We start from the raw sequence: 21813 nt of genomic DNA, 5'->3' as shown, positions 1-21813 counted from the left end.
ATAAAAGTGATGTATTTTGAATGAAACTGAAGTAAGGGAATTCTGAAAGGTGTATTTTTGTACAGAAATTGAAATAAGTGCTCTAAATATTAGTGTGCATGGAAAAAAACTTGTTGAAAATGAAATTAAAAATGCTATAAAATGTTAAAAATAGGAAGATTGCAAGAGTTGATGGAGTTCCTGAAGAAATGTTAATAAGTGAATGAAATCTGCATTTTGGCTGTCTGGGTAACTTAATGTTTTTGTGCAGATTGTATCTATGAATAAAAATATATAATATGCTGTTATTATTCTCCAGTGCAAAGGGGAAAGTAATAAGAGGAAGCACAAACAATTACAGTGAATGAGTTTATTAAACATGCCTGAGAAAATGTTTGGTAGAATTCTGATTCAAAGTGCAAAATAAACTGCAGAATGAATATATGAAGAAAGAGTGAATGAGTTGAGAGGAAAGGGAAGACTGCAAAAGTTGTGTTTGGATGGAATTGATGACATCCTCGAAAAGAAAGAAGTGTGACATTTAAAGAGGTGGTGGTATAAGGACATCATGGAAATGGATCATTTGCAAGATAAAGATATTAGTTAGATTTCTTTTACCTTCATCTCTTGCCTTTTTTTTTAATTCTTAGTTACTTTTTTCTTAAACTGTATAATGGAATAGCATGATAGGTACATAGTTGAGTGCTTTTATGTCATGTATATAACATATAATATATACATACACTGTACTATTATGTCTACTCCAGTGTTCTAAGCATTGAAGTTTCAGAATTTCAGTACTTACTCCAAATTTGATTGAATCGTGTAACTGATAGAAAAGTTTAAGCAGTGATACTTACAGTATTTCTACAATGGCATCTCACTGCTTAAAACTGTTCCAGTCGGTACTGCTGTTCTATTAGATGAACAGAGGAGGAGCAACCAGCACATTTATAACTCCCAAGAAAACCCTTACCTGGTCTTTTATTATGTTTAGTTGCAACAACCTTGTGGCTTATTAACCAAGTTTGTATGTTCTTCTGCTTGTCATCCCAAAAACCAGGAACTGAAGATCTATAATCTAATCTTCATAAGAACAATGAATCTGACAGTCAAAGCTTCTTAAATCAGTTCTCTCTCTGCTATCCTGGCTTTCTTACTAATTTTGAACCTTTTACATTTAGAGTCATAGAGCTAGGGGGGTTGAAATGCATCCCACCTCAGAATCATCCTTTTAGAACACTCATGACTAGGTTGTAAAACAGGTTGTAACCCTTCACAGCAGAGAGAAGGAAATGTAGTTATATAATTTCCCCCAAACAAGTTAGCTGATTACTTAAGACAATAATATTTGGAATAATGAGAGTAGAATAAACAAAGAGAATTTATCACATTTGCATCAAAGCTAGGTGGTACTCTTTGACTGATTTCATTTTGTCCAGATCATTCAAAACTAGATTACCATTAATGGAAGCCCTCGCTTGTCTGCATTACCTCCATGGCAAAATATTACAGCAGATATTACTGTCTCAGAAAGTCTGAGATGATCAGTATGTTCATAATGAGTATCTATCAGTCCTAGTAAGGAGAATGATCTCATAGCAGGTGAGATACATGTGAACTTCACTGAAAAATCTCAAAACTCTATTATTGCTTAAATTATAGTAATGAAGCAAATGCATCATTACAAATCCAACAGTTGTTCTTGTGGCTCCTTAAACAATATTTTAATGCCTTCTGATAAAATAGGCTGTGGTTGATTAAAGTTCATGCAATTATAAGTATGTTAATTTTTGCCACATGATGGTTTATTGCTTTTACTCCAAAGACTAACATAGCTACCAACTCTGGAAATTGATATGATGTATTAGAACTGATTTTAGTTTGTGGCGGTAGGGACTATTTGATACCAATCACTGCAAATTGATCTAGGACTGTTGACTTCTTGGACTTGCATCACTGACCTTCTCTTTTCTAAGAGTCCCAAGGTCCTCTTCAAAAGCTTGCTTCTGATGTTTTATAGTCAGTTGGCACTCTTCTTCTGTTTGACTCAGCTGGTGGTTCAACTTCTCTATCTCTTTTCTCAGGATACTTTCCTGAAGTTCAAGTTCTTGCCGAACTTTTCCTAATTCCACTATGAAAGAAAACAAGCTCTGTTCAGAAGAGATCCTTGGGTATTCTCCAATATAGACAGTGTTGAAAAAGATTTCAATCATGCCAGGATTCACCATTGTCTTTTAATTCACTAGTATTATTCCTCCAAAGATAACAATCCCATCCTCTGATTACTCTTTATTAATACAGTTTTTAAACACTGTTTGCTCTTATGTTTTGTGGTATCTGATTTTGAATTTGGTTGTAGCCATACTGTTAACCATCTTGCTAAAAAGACAGAATAAAATAGAAAAAACTACAAATAAGGCCAGTTTTTCTGGATCAGGCCAATGGTCCATCTAGTTCAGCATATTGTGTCACTGAGTGGACAACCAAATACATCCAAGAGCCTCAGAAACATGCATATAAGGGTCATAGCCCTTTTCTGCTCCCCAGAAGGTGATATTTCAAAAGTACTGTGATTCAGGAGGTAGCATAGAGCTTTCTATAGGATTAAAAGATATCCCATCCTCATTTTAGAATTATAATTTTGATTTCAAAATACTGGGATAAGCAAAACATTGAAAATAAAAACCAACAGAAGAACAACGGTAACAGATACAAACCACAAAAGAAGAAACTACCACCCCCTTCCCCATTTTAGAGTATATATAAATATATTTATAACCTTAAGGAGGTATACAACATGTTAACAAATGCAAGCATTGCATATTTGGATATGCAGCACTGTTATCCAGAAAGTAATTTGTTGACAGATGCAATCTGGAGATCAGATGTGAGTAGAACAATCTTTAATTAAAATTCTTCAAGACACTGAGTTGCTGTGTTTTTCAGCCAATACTATTTCCTATAAATATCAGTGATCCAAAAGAAAGATATACTTTAGTTTTTTAATATCCTGCTATAGCAAAACTGATTTTCAAGTGTTGCAGAATTTCATATGTTCTGGGAAAAATGGACTATAAAGCTAGTATTAATTATTGAAGACTGTTAAGTATTTTTCCTGTTTCTTTGGACACTTTTCTTTGCTTTTGACCAAAATGAATAATGACATGGGCCTTGCAACCAGAAAAAAGTAGTAAGTACAAGTTATTGCTGAATCATATTATGCATATTATACCTTGAAGCGCCTTTCTGGAAAGATCAATGCCTTGATTTTCTCCTTCTAATTGTTCCTTGCGGGCCTCAAGCTGAGCTGCCAGCTCTTGTGCCTCAAAAAGGCTGGTTTCCAGGGATTCCTTCTCTGTTCTAAAAGCACATTAGGATATAATCAGTGCCAATCAATTAGGGTGTCTTCACCTTGAATCTGCAGACATCTACAAAGCAATGGTTTTGAAAAGAGGCTAATGTGCAGCTAGTATTTATATAAATGTTTGTTGGCACTGGTGATTCAGCCCACCACAGGATCTGATGCCACTCACCCATGTGAAGTCCAGAAGGCAAGGTCTGTGCATTGTATTTGTGGGAAAAGATACCTGAGAACTGTAAACATTAGTTGTCATTCTTGTAGAAGAGGCAGGATATCAGTGCAAAGATAAAGGTAAAAGCACCCTCAAATCGACCTCAACTCATTGGAACTACATGGGTGCATCTTGCAGTTTTCTTAGCAGAAGTATGGATGTAATTTGCCATTGCTTTCTTTCAGGATTTCTTTTTCTTACTTCCCAGTCTAGCCTACAGCCCCAAGCTTCCCTGGTGCTCTCTCATCTAAATATTAACCAGGCCTGACCCTGCTTAGCATCTAAACCCATATACAGTGCTTGACAAGGTTGGCTAGGTACCACTACCTGCTAAGACATAACAATTATAAAATAAAACATAAGCTCTGTTAATGGAGAGAATGGCTTTTCAGTCACTACACACATATTGATTAATGCAGAACTAAATTTTATTTCACTGAGATTTTAAAGGTAGAATTGCAGGAGCTATGTTACAACTGTTGACATATAAGAAGTTAACAGAGGTGAGAAATTCGTAAGTCAGTTTTATGATCATTTAGTAATAGTTTTGGCATCACTACATTGGGATCAAAGATAAATCTCTGACTTGGGACACCTATTGTTTTGAAAGTAGTGAGAATGTCAACTTTGCAAGTAGGACCTGAAGCAGCCAATCTGCTGAAGCAATGTCTCTTCAGGAACTAATGTCTCTCTTGAACTATGTCTTGAGTACAATTGCATTTGTGCATTGATCTTACTTTGAACTACGGTTCTCCTATTCTATTCCATAATTGACTTTTTTGCCCCAACTGATGCATTCATCACACTGGGGCAGCCAACATAAGCAAAACTAAAGAGGCATTATTAGAACTGTTACTGTACAAAGCAAGCATTCTTCAGTGGAATGTGGACAACCAGAACCAAGTGGGCTAAAAGGGAAGAATGGAAACAGCAAAGCAGACAGCTGGAGATAAAAGGCATGGAGAAGTAAACTGTTGGTCAAGTAAGAACCATAAAACCCTCTACAGTATAGGAAGTCTGGGCTAGTTAAAGCCAACAATTAGCCAAGTGTAAATAATTCATCTGCAAGGACAACAGTGTCATTTAAGGGTCTGGATGATCTTGGGAGACACACAGCCTACTCCAAAATGAAAGAGTATGCAACAAAGGTAAAGCCATCTAATTTGAGCCAGGAAAACACCACTGTGATCATTAATTTTCTTTGTGGTGGTGAAACCATGAAACTTTATTTTAAATGGCTCATGTAGTTGGTAAAACAGTGACCATATATGATTCAGGGATGGGTTAAATATAAACATAGGTACAGTAGAGTACATTTACAAGAACCTGCAGAAAAATCTCCTTCAGCAATCCTATGTCATATAATATATTATGAGATACTTCTATTTCCTGACCATCTTCATGTGAACATTTTATGTCTTTTTTTTAAGTCTGGAAGCTCATGTGTTTAAGCAACTATAGAACAAGTCTTTCCTGATAAGAGTAACATAACAATCTCATGCAAGGCCTACTATAATTGGGTCTTGCTCTATGTCAATCCACAATCTTATTGTAAGGGAATCATCAAATCGTAGAATTAAAAAGAGCCATTTAGAAACCAAATTAAAGCATTCCTGATAAATGGTTGTTCTGCTTGAATATATCCATTAAAGGGGAGCCCTCCATTTCCCTTGCTAATTGATTCCAATATGCAACTGCTTTTACTGTTTAGAAGTTTTTCCTAACGTTCATTCAGAACTTGCCTGCATGTAACTCAGGGCCATTATGCTGTTTCATGTACAGTTGTTTCATCAGAGATAATCATTACCTGAGAGTGTCTGTCTCCTCTGTTAACAACTTCTTGTGTCTCTGCATTGCAGTGAGTTCCACAGCCAGCTGTGCCTTTTCCTTAGCTATCTCTTCCTTCTCCTGTAGCACACGGATGAGTGAATTGGTTTGCATCTCAATCTCTCTGTGGCTCTGGGCCAGTTGCTCACCCAGAGTTTGTTTCTGGCTATTCAGCTGGTAGAATAGAGACAAAAACATGCATCAGTGAGACAGATGCTAGTAGCAGGAGCTGAAGAATTCATAAAAAAGCAGAGGTTCTAAAGAAAAAGAAAGGATATAAATGTAATTAATAAAATTAATCACTAAATCTTTCTAAAAGGAATCTTCTTTTAGTCTTTCATCCCTCAGGTTTTTGGTGTGCTACAACTTTGAGTGCAAGTCTTCTAAGAAAACTTCTGGATTCTCTTACGGAAACCATTATTAAAATGGACCTTCTAGCTCTTAAATTTACAGAAAATTTTCTGAAAACATATTAAGGTATATAGTCTATCCAGATCCTTGCCACATAACAATCCATGGATTCAAGTACTATTCCATATACCTATTGATCAAACATGCCAGAATATAAAGAGAGAGAAAAAGTGTCTGGGGAAGAGGGATGCAAAATTATAGATTCACTCTTCCCATAATTTTAGCAATCAAGAAAACAAAAACTACAATAATTTTTGAGTGATTTGCATAAGTTCATTTTCTTTTGGCTACAGAATGTAAGTTTTCCTAGTTGTTTACCAAGTTCTGCTTGTCTTCTTTCCAGAGTTATCCAGCTAAATGCAAAAGTCAGAATCAGAACAACCAAGTTGATCCAAGTCAATTCTCATTTACATACTGTACTCACTGTACATTGCAGTGATAAAAGGTCGCCTCATCTTTTCATACCTGCATCATTTGGTCCTGTAGCAGGACTCTTTCCCTCCTCAGTGAGGCTATTTCCCCTTCCAATACTTCCCCCTTCTCTTCGGAGGCTTGGCAGCTCTGCTCCAACTGTTGCTTCTCTGCCCTCATGTGCATCTGCTCCTTTTCCAAGTGTGCAAGCTGTTCTCGCCAAACAGCCTGCTCTTGCTCCAGCTCCTGTTTTCTCCCCACCAGCCTGCTCTTCTCATCTTCAAGCTGCACAATAAGAGGAAATGCAGGGATTTACATGTTCTAGAAGCGGGAGGACAGAAGGTGGACAGGAACATACACGGCAGGCTGAACCTGGAGTCATGCCACCATAAGGGGACGATGCAGAAATATTTGTTTGAAAAATAGTAAGTGTACAATCTTGCAGTAACTTTATTTGTAAGTTTTAAATGGCCTTTGAGAATAAATGAGCAACCTTATATACCCAAAGTCTGCCTAGACTGTTGAATCAGGAATCAGAAACCTCACACAGGTATGCATCTATACAGATGTATGCAGATACCCATACTTTCATATGCACACACTTGCACATCTTATCCTTCTCCCTTGCCTTCCTCTCTTCCAAGTCAGGCTGTTTGTCTGTCTACCTACCTAGTTACTGTGTTTTTCTCTCAAAATGTGCAAGTGTCAGATGTAAAATAACAACAGGACAGAAATATTGGTTATTCAATTATGCATCCTACTCAATATAGATTTGGCATTTGTGATGAAAAACATTTTAGGCAAAATTTGATTTAAGCTTCATGTACGGACTTGCACATTTCCAGCCATCTGCAATTCTCTAGTCCTGCAATTCTAAGAGCCAACTGAGATGTATATAATTAACATCCACATTATTATTATAAATGTAGGGGCAGGTACAGCTGTGGGATCACAGGTACAGAGGGTTTTAAACTTTTCCCACCTGTCACTGCCTCAATGAAGTTACTTTTAATGGAAATAATGTACACAAGTGTGCTATGCATGTGTATATAATTGAAGCCACATCATGAATAAATTAAACTCTTTAATCTCATCTCCTGTGGTCTTGCTAGGAGCTATCTACAATATAATTTATAATTTTAAAAACATGCACAATAATTCGTTTGGTGTAGTGGTTAAGGCACCAGGCTGGAAACTGGGAAACTGTAAGTTCTGGTCCCACCTTAGGCACAAAGCCAGCTGGGTGGACCCAGTGGTTGTAGGCGCACTTGGGGCTGTTACCCCCAAGCTGGGAGAGTGGCTCCAGCAGATCCCAGGAGCAACCTCAGAGCTCTCTGTCCAGAAGAGTGCAGTGCTAGGAACAGCTAAGATACTGTGCAGAACCCTCAAACTCCCAGGCCTCTGGTAGAGGACCCGAGGTTGAGGAAGACACATACCACCCATAGGGGTGAGAAAGGAATTTTTTTTATATCAAGAAAAAGAAGGTGGGAGTAATATTCTTAGACACAGAGAAAACTTTTGACAATTTGAAATGGATTTTCCTCCTAGAGGCCCTTGACAAAATGAACCCAGGAGAACAATTCAAAACTTGGATGGAGAGCATATAGTAAAGGCAAACAACAACTATCACGAATGGCTCACTCTCTGCAAGCTTTTCGGTAGAGTAAGTAAAGACAGAAGCCAAGGGTGTCCACTCTCTCCTTTATTACTTGTAATCCCACTGGATGTTCTGGCAGACAGGATCCAAAAACAAATAACTGGCATCAAAATTCAAGGAGAGGAATACAACATGAAATGGTCTGCAGACAACGTAGTACTAACAACTATGCAACCATTAAGCTCTGTAACAGAGCTGATGAAAATAATTGAAAATTTTGGTCACTTTTCTGGATACAAAGTTAATAAAAACAAAACAGAAATAACAACAAGGTACCTAACTACTGAAGAAGAAGACTTGCCGATCAAAAAGACTAGCTGTGAGACAACAAAATATTCAGTGAAATACTTACAGCTTTATCTGATAGGATGTAATAAAGATATATTTCAAAACAATTACAACAAATTATGGAAAGAAATAAAACAAGTCTTGAAAGGTGGAAAAACCTTTAAAACTTTCTTAGCTGGGACTTGTGAGAATAAAAATACATATATTACCTAAACTGAACTTTTTATTTCAAATGGCAGCAATTCCAATTTCAGATAAAATTTTGCAGGATTGACAAAGAATTAACAGATTCATATGGAGTGGGAAAAAACCAACAGTAAGATTCACAAACTTACAAGGCTCAAAAGAAAGTGGTAGACTAATCTCAAACCATATTATCAGGCAAATTGTCTATCATGGATAATGAATGGATAAAATCTCCAAATAGTAGAAAAGCAATTTGAGAAGGAGATGGTTTAGCCAATGGATTTCCCAGGTATTTATGGTATTAAAAAAAAACAAAGCAGCAGCTGCCATAATATGACACATAGTCTGCTAAAAAACTGGAATTTTCTGAGGATAAGTCTGGTGATTTCACCATTAGCATCACCATCGGATGCTTTTTATTCTAAGGATAATTATAGTAAGAAAAATATAATGACATATGCCAATATGGTATACCCAGATTTAGAAAACATATTACTGTAAAGACACAGCAAGAATTGCTTAATGAAGATAGAAACTTACCATGGTTAATGTGCCTGCAAAGTACTGGAAAAATAAAAAGTGATCTCAAGAAAGGAGGAGGCACCTCAAAAAAGGTGACAGGATTTGAAACACTTAGACAGAATCAAGATCATCTATTGGGATACATCTATAAAGTGTTTTGAAATATGATACAGAGATAGAACAAATTAAAAGTGGCATGATAAAATGGATGCAAAACTTCAAAGAAGTAATTATAGTAGAACAATGGGAAGAACTATGGAAAAAATCAATAAATTTCACTCTAAGCTACAATTTGAGGGAAAATTGGTACAAAATGTTTTATAGATAGTATACAACCCTGTCAATGATTTTACAATATGGACAAATCTTACAATAATAAATGCTGGAAATGCAATAATAAAGAACATCCTATCACATGTGATGGATATGTAAAAAAAAAGCAAAATATTGAAAGGAAATACATTAAAACATTCAGATTTTTTAAAAAAATAGAATTTTAATTGAAACCACACATATTTTTACTAGGAATAATTCCAGACAGCATAAACAAAAAGTATCATAATCTACTAAGATACGTGCTGCAGTGGCCAGAACCAATTTGCTACAACATTGGAAAAGTGAAACCCTGTCAATAATACAAGAATGGGAGACCAAAGTCAGAGAATATGTAGCAATGACAAAGCTGACTGTATGTATTTATTTAACTAAATTCAGGCAGGAATGGCTCCCTTACCTATGGTATATAATGCACAAAAATGCAGGTTTAGACATTTGGAATATGTTTTTTAAGAAAAAGAGGTATGAGATCAATTAAAAAATATCATACAAAATGATTTAAATATATATAAGCAACAATCTCCAAAATTTCAAGAAAATTACAAATACTTAAGTAATGATTAGTAACTAGAGACTGGGGAAGGGAAAAATTAGCTATTGAAAGTTCCTCCTTATGATGTTTTTTTCTGTTTTGCTTTTTAAATTTTGTTTCAGTATCTCACTTTTCTGTATTCTTTACTACCAGCTTGAAGAATTTATGCCCTGTCTCTTTCATTCAATATTGAATGAAAACTCATTAGTTTACCACCTGAACGTTGTTATTCAACAACTCACATATACTGACACATATAGTTACTGCTCTTTGCTAAAGTCTGTTCATAGCACAGTTACTGTAGTATCTTGTTACCTGTAGGACGATGTGGTTTAGTCTGATTTTGTCATTTGCTAGGCCTTCATTCAGAGCTCCCATCCTGGCTAGTGAGTCCCTTAGTTCAGCATCTTCTGATTTCATCTTGTGTATGGAGAGTTCAAGCTCAGTGTTGCTGGCTTCAACCTGAGGTGGAATTTGTAGGCATATTCAGTTAGACCAGTGTTTCTCAACCGTGGCAATTTTAAGATGTGTGGACTTCAACTCCTCCCAGAATTCCCCAGCCAGCATGCATGATCTCATACTTCTTTTTCATAAAAAACACTGGATTAGACTATTCTGATAAAGAAATCAAATCTTATTATTTGAACTATTTAGATAAACTGTAGGCATGGCAACTAGTTTTTAATAACCTTGTTCTTTTCCAAGAAAAAAAAATGGCAAGACAAAAACCTCCATCTACCTGCAGGAGATGGTAGAGAATTCTTTAATTCTGAATACATGTTTACTTCAGCTTCTCTTTCTATCTAGCTGGATTGGTCTCCTTGATACAATGCAAGGATCCCTCAGAGGAAAATCTAGACTTTTTTGAGTGGACAACTACGTCAGCCATACAGTTATAAACGCGTATGTGTGTGTACATATTTCTCATTTAATATTTGCCAGACAATATTTGATCAGATGTCGGTTAAAATAAGTGTTATACAAAATTATTCATATGAATGATCAAGGACTTTATTAATATATTACATTTTTAAAAGGTAAATCTGTCCAGACCATTCCCTATTCAATGCTACCAAAGTTTTATTTCGTCAAAAACAAGACAGAGAAGGATCTTTGGCATCCATGTGTACAAATGAAAGTCACATTTCTCTTTAAGATCATTATGTAATCAGAAATATTCTTATTAGGAAAATGCAGTTTCCCTTCCAGAAATGTTAAGCAGGCCAAAAGAGTGGGTGGCAAAAAAAATTCTGCTACTCACTTCAGCTGAGCCAATGTGAGCAACTGCAGTAGTTTTTACTGAAATCTTTGACTAAAACACTTACCCATGAAGGAACTGCCCAAAGACTTCATTGAATCATGGGCTTGGTGGGCATGTTATTTCCAAGAAAAGAGGAAGCACTTAGCACACAGTTTGCTGTTTTGAAATATTAAGCCCTGAAGATGTGATGGCATAGAGGCGCTTCATCATTAGTTTTGCTTTTCCCTCTCTAAAGCTGCGAGAAATAAACTTTGGCTCTTTTCTTCTACAGCATTAGCCTGTTCCAGATTTCCTATGTTTTTTTCTCTGTCATTGCTTTGCAATAAAGCAAATGGCTAATGCTTTTATTGTATGTTTTTTCAGACTGTTTAGCTGCCATCATCAGGAAACCAGTTCATGATCTTTAGGAATAGAAACCTAGAATGACGTATTCCAGGCATGTTAAACCAGCTTTCTTCAACCTGGTGCCCTCCAGGTCCATAGATCTACAGCCAACACCCAAACTTTCTAGGAGGGTAATAGAAGTTCATCACAGATGACTAGAGCAGGCTGTAACACACCACATTCCTTTCCTAAAAAGTTAAAGTGGTTAATAAATATAGAGCTACAACAAAATGCAACACACATTCATATATGCGCAAACCCCTATAAATATTTTAAAAGCCATAATTAAGAGAAACAACAGGTTAAAAAACAGGCAAGCAAGCCAGGAACAGTATTCAAGAATGAGCAGTCTTCGATTAATCTGCTGGAAACAGAAGGCTTTCAGAAGAGTAAAGATCTTTGTGTAGTGGCAGAAAGACATTAAGGAAAAGCTAAGGCTAAGGACTGCAGCTAACAAAATGCCTTTTCTGTCCTCACAGTTGGGATACAGTTTTGAGATATAAAGGAAGCCATTGCTGAAGAGCTTCATGTTCAGATAGTTTCCTATTACAGAAAGTAGCTTTTCAGGTTGCCTGGTTCCAAATCATGTATGGCTTTAAAGCTCATCATCAGAATTCTGAACAGAGCCCAGAACTCCACAGCTGTTTAAGCAACAGAGTCAGATGCTCCCATTATCCAATTCAATCTTTCCGCCTTTTTGAAAACCTGATGTTTCAAGACACTCTTCGCTATTATTGTAGTCCAGACATGACGCAACTAAGGCAGCTTTCTTCATTCTAGAGCTTTCATGGTTTCTGTTTAGAACTCCCATGCATAATGGCCAATTGATTATTATTTAGGCTTCTATGCTACTTCCATCAGTCCAACTCTGAGTGACTTATTCCAATGGCTTATAAAAATAGGTGTTAAGGAAAATTCAATAAAGCTACAAATTATTACAGTCAAAAATACCTTTTCCAGGGACAAAGTTTATACATTAGTATAGGCTGACTAAGGCATATCTGGCCTCAGCATTCAACTGGGCAATAAAGGTTCAAGGTCAGGTTCAGTACACTAGCAATCTACCAGTCTGAGATATTAAGGTCAGTACTATCCCATTTTGTTCACTTAGCTGGAAGCACCTCCATCTCAACAAGATTAAGATTTGGTTTGTTTGTCAGAAACAAGTGAAACTATTTCTGAGTCATAGGAGGAATTGGAAACTTACCAGGCTGGAATCAGAGAAACGAAATGCCAGTGTGACTCAGCAGAGCAGGAAGAATCCACAACGCTGATTGGGCGAGATCCGGAGGAGGATTTGAATACGCCAATCAGACGTGCCAGAGACAGGCTGAAAAGCGCACGAAGGAGAAGGCAGCTCAATTGGCTACAGGAGACTCCAAACACGCCAAAGATCGGGATAAAAGGCAGCCGCACAGAGAGTGGGCTGCCAGAGACAACTGATCCTCCAAGCCTGCAGCTTCAGAAGAAGAATCCTTACCACATCGGAATGGACGTCTGCTGTCAAAGAGGAACCAGAGCCCAAGTTCCATTCTGAAGAATTAAATTTTGCGTCTGCTGCAATCGAGGAATCAGCATCAGCTGAGCCCAGTAGCCTGCGTTTTGCATCAAGCCTTCAAAACCTGCATTCTCCTCAACAGTGCAGTCAAGTTGAGAGATTTTCACACCACCGCTTGTCCGCAGTTCTATGTAATCGCGCTTTGCAGACTCCAGCATGTTTCGAAGTTTCACACCTATCTTGTTCAGGATCTGAGTTTGTAGCCACTGTGGTCCAACCAGCCAAGTCCAGTCTTGCTCCAGTCTCTAGCCTTGCTCCAAGTCTCCCGTCCAGAGTATCCCTCCTAGTCCGGGCCTTCCAGCCGAGTCCAGCCTAGTTCCAAGTTCCAAGCCTCGCTCCAAGTCTCCCATCCAGAGAATCCAGCCTAGTGCGGGCCTTCCAGCCAAGTCCAGCCTAGTTCCAAGTTCCAAGCCTCGCTCCAAGTCTCCCATCCAGAGAATCCAGCCTATTGCGGGCCTTCCAGCCAAGTCCAGCCTAGTTCCAAGTTCCAAGCCTCGCTCCAAGTCTCCCGTCCAGAGAATTCAGCCTAGTCTGGGTCTTCCAGCCAAGTCCAGCCTAGTTCCAAGTTCCAAGCCTCGCTCCAAGTCTCCCATCCAGAGAATCCAGCCTAGTGCGGGCCTTCCAGCCGAGTCCAGCCTAGTTCCAAGTTCCAAGCCTCGCTCCAAGTCTCCCGTCCAGAGAATCCAGCCTAGTCCGGGCCTTCCAGCCAAGTCTAGCCTAGTTCCAAGTTCCAAGCCTCGCTCCAAGTCTCCCATCCAGAGAATCCAGCCTAGTCCGGGGCTTCCAGCTGAGTCCAGCCTAGTTCCAAGTTCCAAGCCTTGCTCCAAGTCTCCCGTCCAGAGAATCCAGCCTAGTGCGGGCCTTCCAGCCAAGTCCAGCCTAGTTCCAAGTTCCAAGCCTCGCTCCAAGTCTCCCGTCCAGAGAATCCAGCCTAGTCCGGGCCTTCCAGCCAAGTCCAGCCTAGTTCCAAGTTCCAAGCCTCGCTCCAAGTCTCCCGTCCAGAGAATCCAGCCTAGTGCGGGCCTTCCAGCCAAGTCCAGCCTAGTTCCAAGTTCCAAGCCTCGCTCCAAGTCTCCCGTCCAGAGAATCCAGCCTAGTCCGGGCCTTCCAGCCAAGTCCAGCCTAGTTCCAAGTTCCAAGCCTCGCTCCAAGTCTCCCGTCCAGAGAATCCAGCCTAGTCCGGGCCTTCCAGCCAAGTCCAGCCTAGTTCCAAGTTCCAAGCCTCGCTCCAAGTCTCCCATCCAGAGAATCCAGCCTAGTCCGGGCCTTCCAGCCAAGTCCAGCCTAGTTCCAAGTTCCAAGCCTCGCTCCAAGTCTCCCATCCAGAGAATCCAGCCTAGTGCGGGCCTTCCAGCCGAGTCCAGCCTAGTTCCAAGTTCCAAGCCTCGCTCCAAGTCTCCCATCCAGAGAATCCAGCCTAGTCCGGGCCTTCCAGCCAAGTCCAGCCTAGTTCCAAGTTCCAAGCCTCGCTCCAAGTCTCCCGTCCAGAGAATCCAGCCTAGTCCGGGCCTTCCAGCCAAGTCCAGCCTAGTTCCAAGTTCCAAGACTCGCTCCAAGTCTCCCGTCCAGAGAATCCAGCCTAGTCCGGGGCTTCCAGCCGAGTCCAGCCTAGTTCCAAGTTCCAAGCCTCGCTCCAAGTCTCCCATCCAGAGAATCCAGCCTAGTCCGGGGCTTCCAGCCAAGTCCAGCCTAGTGCCAAGTTCCAAGCCTCGCTCCAAGTCTCCCATCCAAAGAATCCAGCCTAGTCCGGGGCTTCCAGCTGAGTCCAGCCTATTTCCAAGTTCCAAGCCTCGCTCCAAGTCTCCCGTCCAGAGAATCCAGCCTAGTCCGGGGCTTCCAGCCGAGTCCAGCCTAGTTCCAAGTTCCAAGCCTCGCTCCAAGTCTCCCGTCCAGAGAATCCAGCCTAGTCCGGGCCTTCCAGCCAAGTCCAGCCTAGTTCCAAGTTCCAAGCCTCGCTCCAAGTCTCCCGTCCAGAGAATCCAGCCTAGTCCGGGCCTTCCAGCCAAGTCCAGCCTAGTTCCAAGTTCCAAGCCTCGCTCCAAGTCTCCCGTCCAGAGAATCCAGCCTAGTCCGGGCCTTCCAGCCAAGTCCAGCCTAGTTCCAAGTTCCAAGCCTCGCTCCAAGTCTCCCGTCCAGAGAATCCAGCCTAGTCCGGGCCTTCCAGCCAAGTCCAGCCTAGTTCCAAGTTCCAAGCCTCGCTCCAAGTGTCCCGTCCAGAGAATCCAGCCTAGTCCGGGGCTTCCAGCTGAGTCCAGCCTAGTTCCAAGTTCCAAGTCTCCCGTCCAGAGAATCCAGCCTAGTCCGGGCCTTCCAGCCGAGTCCAGCCTAGTTCCAAGTTCCAAGCCTCGCTCCAAGTCTCCCGTCCAGAGAATCCAGCCTAGTCCGGGCCTTCCAGCCAAGTCCAGCCTAGTTCCAAGTTCCAAGCCTCGCTCCAAGTCTCCCGTCCAGAGAATCCAGCCTGGTCCGGGCCTTCCAGCCAAGTCCAGCCTAGTTCCAAGTTCCAAGACTCGCTCCAAGTCTCCCATCCAGAAAATCCAGCCTAGTCCGGGCCTTCCAGCCAAGTCCAGCCTAGTTCCAAGTTCCAAGCCTCGCTCCAAGTCTCCCGTCCAGAGAATCCAGCCTAGTCCGGGCCTTCCAGCCGAGTCCAGCCTAGTTCCAAGTTCCAAGCCTCGCTCCAAGTCTCCCGTCCAGAGAATCCAGCCTAGTCCGGGGCTTCCAGCCAAGTCCAGCCTAGTTCCAAGTTCCAAGCCTCGCTCCAAGTCTCCCGTCCAGAGAATCCAGCCTAGTCCGGGGCTTCCAGCCAAGTCCAGCCTAGTGCCAAGTTCCAAGCCTCGCTCCAAGTCTCCCGTCCAGAGAATCCAGCCTAGTCCGGGCCTTCCAGCCAAGTCCAGCCTAGTTCCAAGTTCCAAGCCTCGCTCCAAGTCTCCCATCCAGAGAATCCAGCCTAGTCCGGGCCTTCCAGCCAAGTCCAGCCTAGTTCCAAGTTCCAAGCCTCGCTCCAAGTCTCCCGTCCAGAGAATCCAGCCTAGTCCGGGCCTTCCAGCCAAGTCCAGCCTAGTTCCAAGTTCCAAGACTCGCTCCAAGTCTCCCGTCCAGAGAATCCAGCCTAGTCCGGGGCTTCCAGCCGAGTCCAGCCTAGTTCCAAGTTCCAAGCCTCGCTCCAAGTCTCCCATCCAGAGAATCCAGCCTAGTCCGGGGCTTCCAGCCAAGTCCAGCCTAGTGCCAAGTTCCAAGCCTCGCTCCAAGTCTCCCATCCAAAGAATCCAGCCTAGTCCGGGGCTTCCAGCTGAGTCCAGCCTATTTCCAAGTTCCAAGCCTCGCTCCAAGTCTCCCGTCCAGAGAATCCAGCCTAGTCCGGGGCTTCCAGCCGAGTCCAGCCTAGTTCCAAGTTCCAAGCCTCGCTCCAAGTCTCCCGTCCAGAGAATCCAGCCTAGTCCGGGCCTTCCAGCCAAGTCCAGCCTAGTTCCAAGTTCCAAGCCTCGCTCCAAGTCTCCCGTCCAGAGAATCCAGCCTAGTCCGGGGCTTCCAGCCAAGTCCAGCCTAGTTCCAAGTTCCAAGCCTCACTCCAAGTCTCCCGTCCAGAGAATCCAGCCTAGTCCGGGCCTTCCAGCCAAGTCCAGCCTAGTTCCAAGTTCCAAGCCTCGCTCCAAGTCTCCCGTCCAGAGAATCCAGCCTAGTCCGGGCCTTCCAGCCAAGTCCAGCCTAGTTCCAAGTTCCAAGCCTCGCTCCAAGTCTCCCGTCCAGAGAATCCAGCCTAGTCCGGGCCTTCCAGCCAAGTCCAGCCTAGTTCCAAGTTCCAAGCCTCGCTCCAAGTGTCCCGTCCAGAGAATCCAGCCTAGTCCGGGGCTTCCAGCTGAGTCCAGCCTAGTTCCAAGTTCCAAGTCTCCCGTCCAGAGAATCCAGCCTAGTCCGGGTCTTCCAGCCGAGTCCAGCCTAGTTCCAAGTTCCAAGCCTCGCTCCAAGTCTCCCGTCCAGAGAATCCAGCCTAGTCCGGGCCTTCCAGCCAAGTCCAGCCTAGTTCCAAGTTCCAAGCCTCGCTCCAAGTCTCCCGTCCAGAGAATCCAGCCTGGTCCGGGCCTTCCAGCCAAGTCCAGCCTAGTTCCAAGTTCCAAGACTCGCTCCAAGTCTCCCATCCAGAAAATCCAGCCTAGTCCGGGCCTTCCAGCCAAGTCCAGCCTAGTTCCAAGTTCCAAGCCTCGCTCCAAGTCTCCCGTCCAGAGAATCCAGCCTAGTCCGGGCCTTCCAGCCGAGTCCAGCCTAGTTCCAAGTTCCAAGCCTCGCTCCAAGTCTCCCGTCCAGAGAATCCAGCCTAGTCCGGGGCTTCCAGCCAAGTCCAGCCTAGTTCCAAGTTCCAAGCCTCGCTCCAAGTCTCCCGTCCAGAGAATCCAGCCTAGTCCGGGGCTTCCAGCCAAGTCCAGCCTAGTGCCAAGTTCCAAGCCTCGCTCCAAGTCTCCCGTCCAGAGAATCCAGCCTAGTCCGGGCCTTCCAGCCAAGTCCAGCCTAGTTCCAAGTTCCAAGCCTCGCTCCAAGTCTCCCGTCCAGAGAATCCAGCCTAGTCCGGGCCTTCCAGCCAAGTCCAGCCTAGTTCGAAGTTCCAAGCCTCCCTCCAAGTCTCCTGTCCAGAGAATCCAGCCTAGTCCGGGCCTTCCAGCCGAGTCCAGCCTAGTTCCAAGTTCCAAGCCAAGTCTCCCGTCCAGAGAATCCAGCCTAGTCCGGGCCTTCCAGCCAAGTCCAGCCTAGTTCCAAGTTCCAAGCCTCGCTCCAAGTGTCCCGTCCAGAGAATCCAGCCTAGTCCGGGGCTTCCAGCTGAGTCCAGCCTAGTTCCAAGTTCCAAGCCTCGCTCCAAGTCTCCCGTCCAGAGAATCCAGCCTAGTCCGGGCCTTCCAGCCGAGTCCAGCCTAGTTCCAAGTTCCAAGCCTCGCTCCAAGTCTCCCGTCCAGAGAATCCAGCCTAGTCCGGGGCTTCCAGCCAAGTCCAGCCTAGTTCCAAGTTCCAAGCCTCGCTCCAAGTCTCCCGTCCAGAGAATCCAGCCTAGTCCGGGGCTTCCAGCCAAGTCCAGCCTAGTGCCAAGTTCCAAGCCTCGCTCCAAGTCTCCCGTCCAGAGAATCCAGCCTAGTCCGGGCCTTCCAGCCAAGTCCAGCCTAGTTCCAAGTTCCAAGCCTCGCTCCAAGTCTCCCGTCCAGAGAATCCAGCCTAGTCCGGGCCTTCCAGCCAAGTCCAGCCTAGTTCGAAGTTCCAAGCCTCCCTCCAAGTCTCCCGTCCAGAGAATCCAGCCTAGTCCGGGCCTTCCAGCCGAGTCCAGCCTAGTTCCAAGTTCCAAGCCAAGTCTCCCGTCCAGAGAATCCAGCCTAGTCCAGGGCTTCCAGCCAAGTCTAGCCTTGCTCCAGTTCCAAGCCTTGTCTTCAAGTCTTCAGTTCTGAGTACCCAGTCTAATCCAGAACCACCAGCTGAGCTGAGCCTTGCTTCAAGTTCAAGTCCTGTTTAAGTCTTCAGCTCATCCCTGTATGCTGCTTATAGTCCTGCTTTTAGATCCAGTGAGTCAGCGGTTCAGTTCCAGTGCTGTTCCAGTATTGTTCCAGTTCAAGAACTGTTGCCTCCAGCCTTGGTTCCGCTGCATCCAGTCTAACCCCAGTGGGAGCTCACTCCCTTCCTGCTGCGGCACAGTTGAGCTTGTTTGACCAGGTTTTGCATATTGAGACTGAATCATTATAAATAGCTCTTTAATAAAGAATATTCATTGAGAACCTGTCTGGTGCATAGTCTGAATAGGACATTGTTCACCTTCATCTATAATTTACCTCAAACTTTGATTCAGAATGTCTTTCTACTACAATACTCTCCCCCCATATTAAGTTTCTGTTGAGAACTTAAAACTGGTTATCACTGGAATTCGATTCTTGCTTCTCTTTGAACCCAGTTTATCCAAAAATATCTATGTGCAGTAGGCTCTTTATCTGTCACTAGCCCAATCCTGCTCTTGTACACCGATGTGGATTAACTTCTTCTTATGTCTACCTTTGATAAGAAAAATTCCGCAAATTGTTGAGACAATTCACCGATACCTTTAACTGACTAAAATGATATGTTATTCTGTGCAGCTGGAGTCAACATCAGCTTTTTTTGTCTATGAAGCAAAACCAGGTAAAATAAAGAAGTATTTAACGCTTTTTAAGGTATTACATAGAAAATCCTGCATAAAATATTTCTTAGAAAAGCAAGATAATGTGGCAGTGTGAAATGTTGCAGCAGGACTACTTCTGAACTGAGACATCTCCCCAGTCAGGGCAAGAGATGGGAATAGAGCCCACTGGTGTGTGAAAACACATCAACAAGCAATCCTTACTTTGGAAAGTGCTCTGTTCAAGCCTTCCTTTGCACTCTCCAATACATCCTTCTCCAGGATGGCCTGGTTCAAAGATTCCTTGACAGTCACTAGCTCTTTCTTCAGGACTGACATTCTTTCCTCAAGTTGCTCCAGAGACCTTTGTCTGCATAAAGAGAAAATGTCTAATTAGGCTTTGCAGCTTAACTAACCATAGCAGATTATGCTGAACACGTTGTAGATGTATCCTGAATGTCTGGGGGTACCGTGTCTGTACTCTGAGTTGGAGAATATGTTTACTAGCTTAGAAGGTAGTCTCTGGAGTAGAGATCCTAGTTTTCATAAAATAAGATGAGAATGTCTGTGAGGAGACTCGACATTGTGTACACCCAAAGATGCCAAAACTTATTTGACCTGTTCTTACATTTAGCAAGGAATACTGATATAGTCACTGACAAGATTGTAATAATGAGAATGGAAGAGATCTGTTAGAACACCTCATTCCAGCCTTCTATTTGACATCCCAGGCAACCATGTCTCTGAAAAGGATTCAGGCTAGACTATTCCCACTGTTCTTCTCCAGTAACTACTATTAAAGTTGTGCTGTCCCTGATCCTGGAAGTAACATTTAACTATAGTCATAACTAAGGTTATTGTTGACTGTGTCCTCCATAAATATTGACTTTTTAAAGCCATCTAAAATGATGATCATTACCGTATATTGCAGCATCCAATTCCACAACTGAATTATTTATTTATTTTTATTTATTAATCAAATTTAGCCACTGCCTATCTCCCCCAAAAGAGGGACTCTGGGCAGTTTACAATAAAATCAAGTGCGAAATATAAACATTAAAATCTCATAAAACAGTTATTATAAAATACAGTAAATAAATAGAATCCAAGAAAGGTATAAAATCCAGGCTGGTGGGAGGGACTCTAGGGTGCGAGCAACCCCCAAGAATGGTTATTCACTTTCCCGCCCCAGGCGAGATGGCAGAACAAGGTCTTCGGGGCCTTCCGGAAGGTCAGGAGTGAAGGGGCCTGCCTCACCTCCGGGGCCAAGATATTCCAGAAGGTGGGGGCGACTACAGAGAAGGCCCGTTTCTTGGACCCCACCAGATGAAATTCTCTTATGGACAGGGTCTGCAACATGCCCTCTCTGGATGATCGGGTGGGGCAGGCCGATGTAATACGGATGAGACGGTCCCTCAAGTAACCTGACCCTATGCCATGTAGGGCATTAAAGGTAATAACCAATACCTTGAATTGGACCCAGAAGCAAACTGGCACCCAGTGCAGCTCGTGCAGCAACGGTGTTATATGTGCCAACCTAGGGGCACCAAAAATAGCCCACGCGGCTGCATTCTGGACCAGCTGAAGCTTCCAGACTCTCTTCAAGGGTAGCCCCATGTAGAGTGCATTGCAGTAGTCTATATGGGAGATAACCAGGGCGTGAGTGACTGTTCAGAGGGCTTCTCAATCCAGGAACGGGCGTAACTGGCGTACAACCTGAAGTTGCGCAAAGGCCCTCCTGGCCATGACTGCCACCTGCTCTTTGAGCAGGAGTTGTGAGTCCAGGAGAACCCCCAGATTACGCACTGAGTCTGTCTGGGGCAGTGCAACCCCATCCAGAACTAAGGATGACAATTTCCCGGAAGGTGAAGCACCATCAATCCACAGCCACTCCGTCTTACCAGGGTTCAGCTGAAGCCTGTTGTTCATGTTATTATGTGCTGTGTAAATAAGTTTTTCTTTTCTGCATACTGTACTTCCTATTTTTCTATCTTTAGTTATTTAAAAAAATCCTAATCAGCTAGCTCTGAAATATTGTAGCAGTTTGGCAGGGTTTTCTTAATGAGTCTGGGGCTTCCACTGAATAAAAAGGATTTGCTCTTCACAGATTACTTTCCCATCCACTGGTGGAATGTCTCAGCTGTCTTCTACTAACTGCTCACCATCAGTATCCTGTTGGCCTATTCCTCTTTCATTACACAATGCCAGAGACACAACTGCAGCATCTTACCCCCGCTCCAGTTCCTTCCTCATCCTCTCCCTTTCCTTAATCACGTCTTCTTTTTGCTCTTCAAGGACTTTTCGCTGTTTCTGTAGCTCTCCATTCATCGATTTCAGGCGCTCTACCTCCAGATGGGAGGCATCGAGTTGCTGAGTCAGGCTTTCCACTGCTATTTCCAAGGCCTCTTTCTCTCTGAGAAATGAGGAAAAAAATATGAAACAATTTGGGGCCAAGGTAATTCAGACCATGGGACAAGCCCTTGCCTGTCAGGGTGGAAGTGTCTTTGCAGACCTCTAGAGACCAGTTCCTTCTCCTTTGCGAACCAGGGCTCAGATGGATAATTCATTTTCTAGCAGAGAAGGAAGATGTTCTCCCCCCACCAAAAAAACTTTCCTTTCCAACTACCTGCTCCTGTGTTCTTTTTCCAGTTATAAAAAACATCCATTTGGAACATTTGCTGGAAGAAAAGTGTGGGACAGAACTGGAAAAGGGAAAGCACTGGCTGATAAGAGGGTTCAGCAGCTTTTTACTGCCTTCACTGGAAACC

At 43.2% G+C, this 21813-nt stretch overlaps 1 protein-coding gene across 1 annotated transcript in view; it reads right to left on the bottom strand.

The window, feature by feature from the left end:
* Window positions 1-21813, bottom strand: part of CROCC2 (ciliary rootlet coiled-coil, rootletin family member 2) — a 104811-nt gene that overhangs the window by 47710 nt on the left and 35288 nt on the right. Inside the window, exons 14-20 of the mRNA XM_063307787.1 lie at window positions 21276-21458; window positions 19271-19415; window positions 10040-10186; window positions 6258-6488; window positions 5362-5555; window positions 3215-3342; window positions 1944-2113 (exon numbers count right to left, since the gene is read on the bottom strand). Coding sequence (XP_063163857.1) covers window positions 1944-2113; window positions 3215-3342; window positions 5362-5555; window positions 6258-6488; window positions 10040-10186; window positions 19271-19415; window positions 21276-21458 — 1198 coding nt within the window. The remainder of the gene's footprint in view (window positions 1-1943; window positions 2114-3214; window positions 3343-5361; window positions 5556-6257; window positions 6489-10039; window positions 10187-19270; window positions 19416-21275; window positions 21459-21813) is intronic.

This window comes from Candoia aspera, chromosome 6 (assembly GCF_035149785.1).
Source record: "Candoia aspera isolate rCanAsp1 chromosome 6, rCanAsp1.hap2, whole genome shotgun sequence".
NCBI classification, from domain to species: domain Eukaryota; kingdom Metazoa; phylum Chordata; class Lepidosauria; order Squamata; family Boidae; genus Candoia; species Candoia aspera.
This window is presented reverse-complemented; position numbering and strand designations above follow the sequence as displayed.